The sequence below is a fragment of the Magnolia sinica genome, chromosome 3, assembly GCF_029962835.1.
Source record: "Magnolia sinica isolate HGM2019 chromosome 3, MsV1, whole genome shotgun sequence".
Lineage (NCBI taxonomy): Eukaryota > Viridiplantae > Streptophyta > Magnoliopsida > Magnoliales > Magnoliaceae > Magnolia > Magnolia sinica.
In genome coordinates, this window is record NC_080575.1 from 11,999,256 (window position 1) to 12,011,896 (window position 12,641).

Consider the following 12,641-nt stretch of genomic DNA (forward strand, 5'->3'; position numbering starts at 1 on the left):
ATGGCAAACACCAAACACAAACACAAATGCCTTACATGTGTCAAAGTGTGTACATGTGAGAGATCTAGTCCGTCCATCAGCTGGACCCACGGAAATGCACCCATGCCCTAAAATTTATGCCCATCAGCATGTGATGCAGAGCGGGTCACCGACACTTTCATGTCCAGGATGGGCTAGAGAAGGCCTGTGGAAGTGATCCAAAACGTCAAAATATTAAAACACGCGTATCTTGCAAACTAGAATGAGTTATTTAACATATCATGTATAATTTTAGGGTTGGAGAAGCTACTTTAACCACCCAACCCCGCTATACTAGGTTACCTGTGCTGAATTTGTAAGATTATATTAGATTGATGGTTGAAAATTTATTTTATTTTCATTATTACTGTTCACAATAAGTTTTTATTTGGTTATAACTTATGGTCCATTGAGTTTTAAGAATTTGTCCAACATGAAAAGTGCTTATAAAATTCAGTAGAATAACATACTTAAGCCAAATAAGACAGTTACTATTTTTGGTGGAAAACTAAGAATTCTGGTGGAAATCATGTTCATATATAAATAGTAAATTTACTATTTACAGTAAGTCACCATTTTACATCATTTGTGTTGTTGTTTGATTCTTAAACTTCTTTTAATGGATTGGAAGCTCCTTTTAAAAAAAAAAAATCGATTAATTTATTTTTGATTTTATTAAAATTTATTTCTATTTTCTATCTCACCTCGTGGATTCGAGGAATCTTGTGAGTGGAAAGAAGCTCTATGTATTCAAAAGAATTATCGCCTAAGGAAGACACTGCTCGACCCCATCACCTAGGGCTGTACACGAACCGAGTTAGCTCAGTTAGCTCCCTCAACTCGACTCGAAAAGGCTTGATTCAATTCGGTTTGAGCTAAGTCGACCTAATTTTTTTAACTCAATTTTTTTTCGAACCGAGCTCTTGACTTGATTCGGATTGAACTCCAACTCGAATTGAACTCAGATCGAGCCAACTAGATGATTCAGTTACTTTGATATTGATGTTGCTCACCAAGTATTTGATGAAATGACTCAACGAAGTGTTTGCTAGTAGCGAGGAAGGTATATATATGAAACAAATATCCATTTTTCGTGATTTTGATGTTGCCTACGGAGTATTTGATGAAATACTTATAAACAATTGTTGTTGTTTTACATATAGTAAGAACTTAAAAGTGTACTCCATGTATTTGTGAAAATGCCGCAAGCTAAAGCTTGGCTTGAATTGGCCTGAGCTGCTAACTAAACAAGCCGAGCTAGCTAGTTAGGCTCAACGACTGAGCCGAGTTGAGTTTGAGCTGGGGTGAGCTAGTGGTTGAGGTGAGTCGAGCTATGCCAGGCTCGGCTCAATTCAACTTGTGTACACCTCTAACATTCACACCCATCCTGGGTCAGCACGTCGATAGGCCACACACGTACATAGAATTGGAAAGAAGTTTGAAAAAATAAACTAATCAATAGCAGTTTAAACATTCAAGAAATCTTTATTAGGCCAGGATTCAATTCACAAGAGGCCCATCTGATAAACGTCCCAAATCTTGCACACGTGCACCACATTTGCATGTGTGTGGGACACTTATGTTTGGTGATTAGATATCAACTATCTCATACAAATAGTGGACCATTTAAAATCAACGGTCCTCACTGGCGACGAAAGAATGCGATTATCGCATCATACACGATATTCTTCGCAGTAACTCCCAAAACAAAATCTGCATGAGCATAGTCCTTCACAAATTGAACGGTCAGCTTATCTCCATCGTGGAATTTGAGGGCATCAAGCAAGAGCCCTACATCACGAGTGTCCGCAAGTGCATCTTGGCCACCATAGCTGAGAAATAGAGGCAGATCATGGGGGATGTTTGACATGTTGTAGATGGGCGGTCTGATTTCACCGTAGCGCATGATGTTCGCTGCACCGTTCCCATAATCATATTTCATTATGATCCCATCTCGAACGGCTGTGATTAATTTAAAGAAAAAATGGTTTGATTTGGATCAGTTATCTTGAGTTGATGGACCGTTAGTATAAACGCTCACCTTGAATTTTCAGTTGGGTTTGGAGCCGATCAAATGTGGGTTCCATCTGATAGAGTGTTTTGATAGATTTGTAGCTTAAAGAATGAGATATGGTCACTCGAGCTATGTGGGACCCACTGTAATTTTTAACTGCCATCCGAACCGTTCATTAGATGCAAAACTCAATGTGAGGCCTGGATCCCAAAATACAGATACATCCATAACTCATATGGGTGACACAAAAGGGAAAAATGGGGAACGCCCACCATAGAAACTTTAAGATAGAATGTGGGACCCACCATTTCGTGTGAATGACATCCAACCCGGTCACCCAACCAAGATGAACGGACAAAACCACAAAATCTAGGTGGGCCACAACAAATGAACGTAAATGGACGGTTCTTGGGTATGGTGGCCACAAGGAGGTACACCAGATGCACGGTTGGGATTCCACGTGCATATCATGGGTGGGCTCCACACGACTCTGTATGTTAAATAGTTAATTAACACTAGTGATCCAGTGAGCTATGTGTACAAACCTTGCCAGGCACATGGTTGTATTTGGAGTTGTCATCATTCGCATCACTAATCTGGTCCGTCCATTAGATCTAGTCGAGTCGTCTTTAATTACTTTGTGGAAACTACAACAATCAAATGGTCCTGAACATCCGTGACTCGATCTATCTTTAATGAACAATCCTGTCCATCAAATTATGCAGGCCATGAACTGGATGGTTTGGACCGTCCGGTAATTATGAAAATTTCAAGGCTGCATATGAACAGCATGATGGACCTAATGAATTGTCTAGATAAATGATTAGGTAGAGTTGGCATCGAGCCGAGTAGGATGAGTAAGGGCTGACCTGACTTGATTCGGTTTTGAAATAGGCTTCATCTGAACTCGACCTAACTTGGTACTGAGTCCAACATGCCTACTCAATCCAAGTCCGGGTCTAGCCTAAATTAATCTAGGCTGAGTTCAACCCGATCACAAGTACCAAGTTAAGTCGAGGTTTGATGCAATGAGTATCCACGGATTGAAATCATAGCTCAAAACATAGATTCAGTTACCATAATTGCCACCTCCATCAGCTATACCGCATGTCATGTATGGAAGGTTATATTTAAGGGTGGTTTATTTATTTATTAATATAGGGCATCTCATATATGAAAGGTTATATTTAAGTTTTTAATATATATATATATATATATATATATATATATATATATATATATATATATGCACAAGTTGAGTTTCAAATCAAGTTGAATTCCTGGCTGAGTTGGGTCAAGTTACTGGATAACTCGATTCGAAACAACTCACCCACTCGGTTTGGATTGAATCCATTCGAACAAGTTGCACAAGTCATGTTTGCCAATTCGGGTGGTCTCATGCCCACTCTATGGCTATTGGTATCAATGGGCCGGGCTCGGGCCTGAAAGTCAGAATTTGAATGAGTCTGGCCCGACTGCCCGGCCCAATACTGTTCAGAATATGGGCTAAGCCCTACTTAGGCCCAGCCCATTGACAGCCCTATAAATGACGTTGATACCAACGGCTCCAAATATAAATATGTGCATGATTATTAAGGCTAGGTTATGGCTGGGCCAAGCTCTATCCCATCCCTTCCCTTGTTATTCAACATAGGCCTGACCCTGGCCAGGGCTCTTGATGAGCCAAAATAGTTAAGCCCGATCCAGAAATAATTATGAGGGCTCAGCCCGGCCCGAGCCCGAGCCCGAACCCGAGTATATATATGTATGTATATATGTATTTCATGTATCTATGTATATATATACGTATTTTAGAGGACTTACTCTGGGCCAGATGCACCATGTTCTTGGTGGCCGTTGATTGCGGTTCATACTTCAAGAAGAGATCTACGGTGGACTCATTGAGGCAGCAGTTTTTGCCTTGGATTAACGATGTTGAGCATAAAGTTAGTATTTTAGAAATTGGATGATACACACCATACGTAAAAGAGATCTAGACCGTTGATCCATTCATCCCGCCAGAGGATGGCCCATACCCCAAATATCACACATACGGCAGAAATCTAACCGTCTGATTGAAGGACTTTGATGATTACAGTTGGGCAGTTATAGAACGGTTAGGTTCTTTTTTTTTCATTGCAATGTGTGGGGTTCTAAATGAAGGGAAGGCCCACTTGATTGTGGGGCCCACCAATCTAGTACCTGGTGGGTCCCACATCCCTTTAGGATCCAACGGTGGTGAAGTTTGCTTACACAGAAGTTCGGTGTAAGTGATTTTGGCAGGATTATAGAGGATGTCATTACTCATTACCAGTAAATGATCTTATTAGGTCAAAGCAATCAACGCCCGGATTTGCACAAAGAGTTTTGAGAAAGTCTGCTACAGCTTTTCTGTTCTCTCATGCCAAAAAAAAAACTGGAATTAGTTATTACAAATAATCATGCAAGGTGTATACACACAAGTACGGTGTAAATATTTATTTATTTATTTATTTTTAAATGGAAACTCACCCCTTTGGATTGAATTCTGCGATGCCTAACCATGTCGTTATCTGATAAGGGTGAGAAGATTACATCAGGGGCAGATCAACCATTCATTTGATGGGGAATGATAAGAAGGTGTGGTGATTACCATACTTTTGATATGTTTGTGGCCTACCATGATTTGAGAATCCATCTGACCCGTCCATCAGATGCGATCCCCATTGATATATCTGGATGAAAAAAATCCAGCCTGATCTATAACTCAGGTGGGCCGCACCAAAGAGAATAATGTGTGACGTGGGGAAGTGGACAGCCGCCGTTGAAATTTCCAGATGGAATGTGCGGTCTAACGTGTTGTGTATAAGTCATCCAATCCATTCATCAGGTGATATCCATTGGGTATAATGGATAAACAAAAAATCAACCTATTCTAAAATTTAGGTGAGCCACAGAAAGTGAATAAACGGTTTTATACATAGTTCACATTTCTCCCTGTGATGTGTCCCACCTGAGCTGTTTATAGGAATGATTCTTGGCATGTACGGTTTTCACGAGGATATGTACTATATACATGGTTTGGATTACATATACACATCACATGTGGGCCCCACACTACTCGATCAACTCAGATTATGATCTGAGGGTCGTGTGTTAGCATACACCGTTAATTCCGTGCATGTTGAGAGTGGACCAGACCATGCAGATGGTTTACCACCCACACACGAGCCTCAATCTGGACCGTACGATTCAAGGGGCCCATCATGGATGTTGATGGAGCATGTCCCACCAATCACACTGATCAAATGATCCAACCACTCAGTGGGTGGCTACAAAATGGATGGTTGAAAATGATAAGATCAGGTGCGCAATTTCAAGAGGTGAAATCGTTGAGATCATTAGATCAGTGATATTATTGTGTTATGGGGTCCACTATTTTGGATGGTCCTGATGCCTACTTCTCCGACGAACGCTCTAGCGGCGAGTTCGCCGATCGCAGTTGTCATGTGGCTCAGATAAGCAACGGGACACAGCAATGCAGCTGATTTGATCCTGTCCGTCAATTTCCCTTGTGAGAAGGCTGCCAGAGCAATCAACGTACCCTGCATGAACCGTACACACCCTATAAAAATCTACTCTTTCTTCCATAAAGACAATGCCATACTAATGTAATGAGGAATGCCACGTGTTATATATATGGAATGTAAGGTGTATGCATTTTCACCAGCCCCTGATCATGTGGGGCCCACTGGTTGCTCAAATCACAAATTTGATTGGGTGGGCCCTACATGTCTCCATGCACTAAAAAGCTACATAAGTGGCATATCAAAATCATGGCCCATACAGCATGGCAACGGCGGTTAAAGTGGAAAACAACGAACGGTTCTAATTCAATGAATAGATGTCCGTTAATCAGGGGTTAGAATAAAAAATCTGATTTTTGGGTTATGATCTGTGTGCTGTGTTTCCGTGATTTGAACGGTTCAAGTTGAGTTATATGTTTATGATGTGTACAACTTCTGAGTGGATGCGCATGAACCATCATACCCTGCCAGAGTACAACTTATGATCTATACAAACTGTTTTTTTTTTTTTCATGCACATTAAGGTGGATCTGAACCGTCCAATCGGCTAGCCACCTTTTGGATGATGAGATGTTGCAATGCATCTTCTATATATCCAAATCATGTGACGATGCATGCTATGTGTACACATGCGTGTCTGATGCATGTAGATATAACATACATTAACGATAGGATGAAGGATTACCATGGAATGGCCTACATAATCCACCTTCTGGCCTGTTTGGCTGTACACGAAATCCAAATTAGCGGTGAGATCATAATCCACCATTTCATCCCATGACCAATTCCAATAAGCCTGCAAGGTTTGAAATGATCAAGTGGTTTGCCAATCAGGGCTAGTAATGGGCGGGGTTTGTTTGGGCCCATGACCAATCCGAAAAAATAATTTGGGCCTGGCCCGAAAATTGATAAATTCTCTACTTTTTCCTTGAATTTTCCTAATTTATCTGTTTATCAGGTGGACCACACATGCTAAAAAAATAAACATTTTAGAGGAATGAAACAAATGTCTATTAAGACCGACCCTAAAATTGATTGGGCCATGCAAGCCTCGCCTAATGCTAGGTCGGACTTGTCGGGTTGGGCGGGTTTCCCGGACAGTTGCCCCCCTAAATGTCAATGGGCCTTGGTGGCTCACTTTACGTCAGCTTCGGCTGGAAATATTAGGCATGAGGGCCGCATCTTTGTTATATATCATGAATGAAGAGGCGCGCCCAATGAATGGTCCCGATGTTTCACAAAGGGGGTGCAGGATGAACTTTGGTCCATTGATTCGGTAGGACTTAGGCCTGGGCCGTGCATATTCATCACAGTTTGGGCTCTGGGCTGTATGTTTTGGTCCACCATGGGCACAGGCCGGGTTCGGAGCTAGTATCAAATATGCCCACTGGGCTAGGTCAGGCCCATTGACATACTTAGGAGGTGTTGAAGAGCTGGGCATCGAGTCGAGTCGGACCGAGTTAGGGCTGACCCGACTCAATCCGGTTTTAAAATAGACCTAACCCGAATTCGACCCAACTCAGTACCGATTCCAACATGCCTGACCTGATCCGAGTCCAAGTCTGGACTAATTGGGATCGAGTCTGACCCGGTCACAAGTACCGAGTCGGGTCAAGTCGGCACTGGGTTGGATCGGGTCAGGTCACGGGCGCACTAGGTATCCATGGGCTGAAATCACAACTCAATACCTATGTGCACTCGCCAGAATTGTAGCCTCTCCATTAGCTACACGACATCTCAGATATGAAATGCCAGATTTGAGGGGGGGGGGGGGAGTGGTTTAATATACATGTTTGAGTCGGGTTTTGGATTGAGTCAAGTCAGTACGAAGTTGGATTTCGGGTCAAGTCGAGTTATAAGGTGACCTGAATGCGATTCAGTTTGAGTTCGGATTAGACAAAGTCTACTCGGTTCAGATCGACTCACCCACTCAGTTTGAATCGAGTTCGGTTTGAATGAGTCGGACGAGTCGAGCTTGCCGAGTCGAGTCATCCCCTGCCCGGCTCTAGTTGTGCATCAACCGTGGATTTAAGACCCAGAGGAGTCTGAGTCAACTCGGACTTGGTAGGACCCGATCCTGGGCTATTCCTTAACTCAGGCGAGTCGGACCGATTCAGCCCCAACTCGGACAGGCCCTAACTCAACTCAGAACCGAACGAGTCCGTCCGGGTCACCCAGTCTTTCAACCATGATCTCAACGGTTCCCACCAGTACATTCAAGGTGAGCGGGAATCCCTATGCACATTCAAACTAGGATTTCTGCCAATCTCATTGTGGATGTATCTACAGATTCTCACCCAGCATGAATATACAACTGGAACCATTGATACATGCAATCTTTTCTCATACACTGAGATCCAGTGTACAACCCATCTCTACCGTCCAACCAGTGCACATACCAATTTTCAAAACCGTCCAATTAATGGGACCCATATTCCCAAACTTTCAATCAATAGCCTCATCTGGGACGTGCAGTATGGCCCACCCATCAGACAGTCCAATTAACGGTCTACTTAGAAAAGAAACTAACCGGATTGGCTGGATCAAGGGATGCGTGTCCACGGCTCCATCTGGTCCCTCTACTGTTTGCGATCCACACATCGTAACCGTTATCCGCCAACACGAATCCCAGCGACTGATCAGGCGATTCTAGAAGCCACGTCATCCCATCCTACCATCATAAAATCAACCAGCACATCAAGTGTATGGATATATCCATACCGTCCATCTCACACATGCACATACACAGGCACGTGTATACATGTGCATGCATGTCCAGGCACGAGAATCTAATCAGATTTTCAGATTCGATTTTTTTCTAAATTTTCATTGAAAATAAAATATTAAAAATAATATTTTTGAGCCTAGCATGGGCCCACAGGCCTGAGATCCATCATAGACATAAGTGGGCCCCACATGGGCTAACACCGGGCCATGATACATAAGCTGAGAAACCCCATATGCAAATTATCAATCTCAACCGTTGAAACGGTCCGATACGACATCCTAAGAACAGCCTCTGATGGGCCAAAGCTTGGTGGGCCATATTCAATCCTACCCATTAATAATTCTAGTCCATGTATCCGGGCCCACCATCTTGATTGCAGCCAAATGCTAAAGAAAAAGTCAAAAGAGCTGCACATGGTGCATCATACAAAAGGAGACCGATCTTGATTTCCGGCCCCAAAATCTCTCCAAAAGCTAGCATGACTGCCCCACTCGTTGGTTGACGGATCGGATCCCTCTACTTTTAATTAAAAAATGGATGGCGTGGGAGTGTGACAGTTTGTGCACGTGCACTGGAATATTGTTCACGTGGAACGTATGTAATTCAAAATAAACCGTTCATATAGTGGGACCCACTTTAGATGGGTATTAAACTAAAATTTAAATTAAAATAATGTCCTAATTCGCTGATTGATGGAAAACTCATTGACGGTTATAATGTAAAATATGGAGCGTGGAAATGGTTGGATGGTCCGGTCAATGTGATTTTGGAATTATGGCCTTTGGGATCACGTTATGTGAAAGTTTCGATTTGTTTTAAGCACTTAACACGTGTGAAATTTCTAAGTGCAACGGTACAAAACATCGTACTCTGTCAGAGTATCAAATAACTCGGATTGCGTACTGAGTCTCTAGCCTGGCTGAGTAAACTTTGTGGGGCCCAAATTGACGTATGTGTCTTATCCACTCCGTCCATACGTTTTTTCAGATCATTTTATGCTATGAGAAAAAAATTCAATAATATTAGAATTTCAGGTGGACCACACCATAGGAATTAATGGTTATAATGACTTCCACCATTGAAACCTTCCTAGGGCCGAAAGTGATATTTATTTGTCATCCAACGTGTTCATAAGTTTAAAAAACATGGATTAAGGAAAAAACAAATATCGGCTTGATCCAAAACTTCTGTGGCCCCCAAGAAGTTTTTCAACGGTAAGTGTTTAATTCCTACTCTTTCCTGTGATGTGGTCCACTTGAGATTTGGAAATATTTAAAATTTGTCCTCTTAACCTAAAATGAGCTGAAAAAAAATGATTGACGGTGTGGATAAAATAAAAAAATTAAGGTGGGCCCCACATAGTTTACTCGGCGCGCAATCCGAGTCCCCAACTGACACTGTTGAATTTCAAGCATTCTTGGGACTTGCTTTTTTAGATTTTATTGGCATGACTTCACATCTTTGTACTCAACGGACACGTGTAGCAACACATCCAACGTGGCATACGTGTGAATTTCACGCATGTTACATGATAAGGACTGTTGATTAGGTGGGCCCAAGAACTTAGTGTTCACAGCTCAAGAATCACAATGATAGAAAATATTGTCCGTCAGATTAAATTTTCTCATTTAATATGGGCCGTTCTTTTCTTAGCAGTGTCCATTTGATAGATCATAGCTCAACTTCCTGCTAGGATGATCTGATCGGTTTTATTTTTGGACTATACTCTATCTGTAATGGGGCCCTCGATTTGGACGGTCCAGATGACCATGCATGTCCATCGCGGCAGATGAGTTACCATAATGAAGCATCATCACCCGCGTACGAACTTGAAAAAATACCTTTTGCAAAAGGCTCTACGAAAGAGATAAACGCGGTTTGGTGGGTCCCACTAACGAACGGTCCTGATTGTTTTGGTGGTCATTGTTTTCCTTCCAACAGTAAAAGCAATTGCAGTTCGTTATGCACCGTCTCATTCTAGAAAAAGGCTTTGATACTCCGATGGGTTATGATGGATGATACACGGGCACTTAAAATAAACCTAAAAATTTCATCCTGCCATTCACGTAATTCAAATAAAATTGTCCAAATAATGGGACCCACCTCTGACTTATCCTAGACAAAAAAAATAGTATTGTTTGATCTTCTGACTATCAGATTGGTGGATGTTAATCGGATGGTTAAAAATAAAAATCCAACGGTCCTGTTTCAACGGACGAGGTTCCTTGAATCAAAGGTTAGTATTAGGAAATCGTGACTTAGCTTCCACAATTTAGTGTGTTTTATTTGAGTCATCTTATTCCACGTGTACACATTATCGGTGCCTGTGCATGAAGTGCAGTACACTATCAGAGCATCAAATAACTTCCCTTGTTTTAATCATTAATACCTACTTAATGCGTAGTGCTTACCGCACTTGTTCACACTCGTAAAGCACCAGATATTTATTTCGGACGGGGAGTTGATGTCAGAAGCTAGTTGGGGCCCACCGTGATGTTTGTGAGAAATCCACCACGTCCATCCATTTTTATAGCTCATGGTAGGAAACGAGTCAAAAAAGGAGGCAGATCCTAGATTAAAGTGGGCCGCAAGATAGGAAAAAGTGGGTAGGGAAATGCATACCGTTGAATTCTTTCTGGGGTCCAACGTAATGCTGATATTTCATCCAAACCGTTCATAAGGTTATTAGTACTGGGATGAACTGAAAATAGAAAAATATTATCCTGATCCAAAACTTATGCGGCTCGCGAATGTTTCAACGGTGGATGTTCATCAATCGTTATTGTTATTTCCCAGTGATGGCTAGGAGCATGTTATCAATGTGGGTTTCAAACTATGCTCCATCCCCAGTAGATGGACGGTCCGATCGACATTTCCCTCTAACACATGTGCGGTGGCAAGTAGGTTGAATGGGAGTTGGTGTACAACCGTGTGTAATATCAGTGCGTAGATACGCAGGAGACTGGGAAAGATCCAATGCGAAGCGAAACACCACAACAGGATGATGAACGGACATGGATGTAAAGTGGGCCCCACTGGATCATGGTACCTACTGAAGAATCCACTAAAGTGGGCCAGATTCCCATCATGGCCCGATCTTTCTGATCGCGATGAGATCCTACAACAGTGAACTTTCACTATGGGTACTTTGGCAACGTATGTGAGCTTTTACATACAGCTCCGTCTTTCCGGCAACATGCCACACGTCTTGAACAAGGGCCGTGCAAAAGGTGGGCCACCCCATCAAGGTCACTCGTTGCAGAAATCAAGCTGCAGCTTTACTCATTGGTGGGGCCACCCCCCAGACATCGATGTATTTCCAATGGTCTAACTCAATGCACGGCGGGTAACGTACAGGTGATCAAGATGGTGGGGCCCACCTTTTGCACTGCTCTGGCAAACGTACAGGTGACAAATTGGCGGGAAAAACGAGGCTGTCCGTGAAAGTTCATGTGCAGTGTCTGTATGTGATCATGCCCCCTTAAATGCCACTGCAATCTATGTAAACAGACGTGCATGGTTAACATATCTACATGCATGCATGCATGTATACACACGTACATATCATGGTGGGTCCCACATTTCGAACTGCACCCATATCTTACACATGTGACACGTTGGAAGGAAAGATATGTGGCTGTTTGTGAAACTAAACATGCACATACATACATACATGCATGCATACATACATACATACCATGAGAACTCCATGTTGCAGCAATACTGGCTGTTTGTTGTTCCCGCCATTTCCTTTAACGAGACCGTCTGGAATCCTTTGCATGCTAAGGACGAACCCATCTTCGGTTTTCACCTGTAATGAAACGAATTCAAACGTAGTATGCGCACGTTAATAACCTTAACCATACGTGCTCAAGTTAGAATTCTTTCTCACTATCATTACATTGTATTCTATGCATGGGTAGCCATGGACGATGACCAATGACTCGCATATCCCGACCAGGGTTGTAGTGGGCACGCTGACTGGATCATGACCGTTGATTGTGAGAAGGTCGGATTTTCTCAATCCGACGGCTGGATCGGGCTCGATCATGATGACCACAAAGAAAATGGCCACTAATACCCGTCCCAAGCAATGGATGGCCATTTTCAGCGATGCTTGTAGGCAACCCAAGTCACCCTTTTATAGAGAAAGAGAGCTTTCATAGGGAAAGGGAGATGTGAAAGCGAAGAGGATTTTCTACGCCTAACGGATGAGACTTATGGCCAAAAGCATGGAACTTTTTGGGGGTGATGATAAGATAGAGATGGAAGGACTGGAATATTACAAAGTCATCTCTAGATTACACACGTGGCA

General features: G+C 42.6%; 1 protein-coding gene across 3 annotated transcripts; it reads right to left on the reverse strand.

Annotated features, from left to right (window-relative positions):
- Positions 1 to 1,477: 1,477 nt before the first annotated feature.
- On the reverse strand, positions 1,478 to 12,481 carry LOC131239530 (triacylglycerol lipase 2-like). Of its 3 annotated transcripts, XM_058237275.1 has the most exons (9): positions 12,228 to 12,479; positions 12,024 to 12,137; positions 8,129 to 8,269; positions 6,284 to 6,394; positions 5,473 to 5,616; positions 4,544 to 4,584; positions 4,344 to 4,423; positions 3,857 to 3,952; positions 1,478 to 1,980 (listed from the first exon to the last, which is right to left on the reverse strand). In XM_058237275.1, exons 1-9 carry the CDS (start codon positions 12,429 to 12,431, stop codon positions 1,661 to 1,663), a joined length of 1,251 nt encoding a protein of 416 aa, XP_058093258.1. In that variant the 5' UTR covers positions 12,432 to 12,479; the 3' UTR covers positions 1,478 to 1,660. The 3 variants fall into 3 exon arrangements, with proteins under 3 accessions (XP_058093258.1, XP_058093259.1, XP_058093260.1); XM_058237276.1 differs by lacking the exon at positions 6,284 to 6,394 and having other exon boundaries at positions 12,228 to 12,481; XM_058237277.1 differs by lacking the exon at positions 5,473 to 5,616 and having other exon boundaries at positions 12,228 to 12,480.
- Positions 12,482 to 12,641: the final 160 nt, after the last annotated feature.

Excerpts from the sequence above, each read along its gene's own strand:
- LOC131239530 (XM_058237275.1), bottom strand. The coding sequence starts at position 12,431 with ATGGCCATCCATTGCTTGGGACGGGTATTAGTGGCCATTTTCTTTGTG. Across the intron at positions 8,270-12,023 it reads TGCAACATGGAGTTCTCATG|GATGGGATGACGTGGCTTCT; the intron begins GTATGTATGTAT and ends TTATGATGGTAG. Across the intron at positions 6,395-8,128 it reads CCCTTGATCCAGCCAATCCG|GCTTATTGGAATTGGTCATG; the intron begins GTTAGTTTCTTT and ends CAAACCTTGCAG.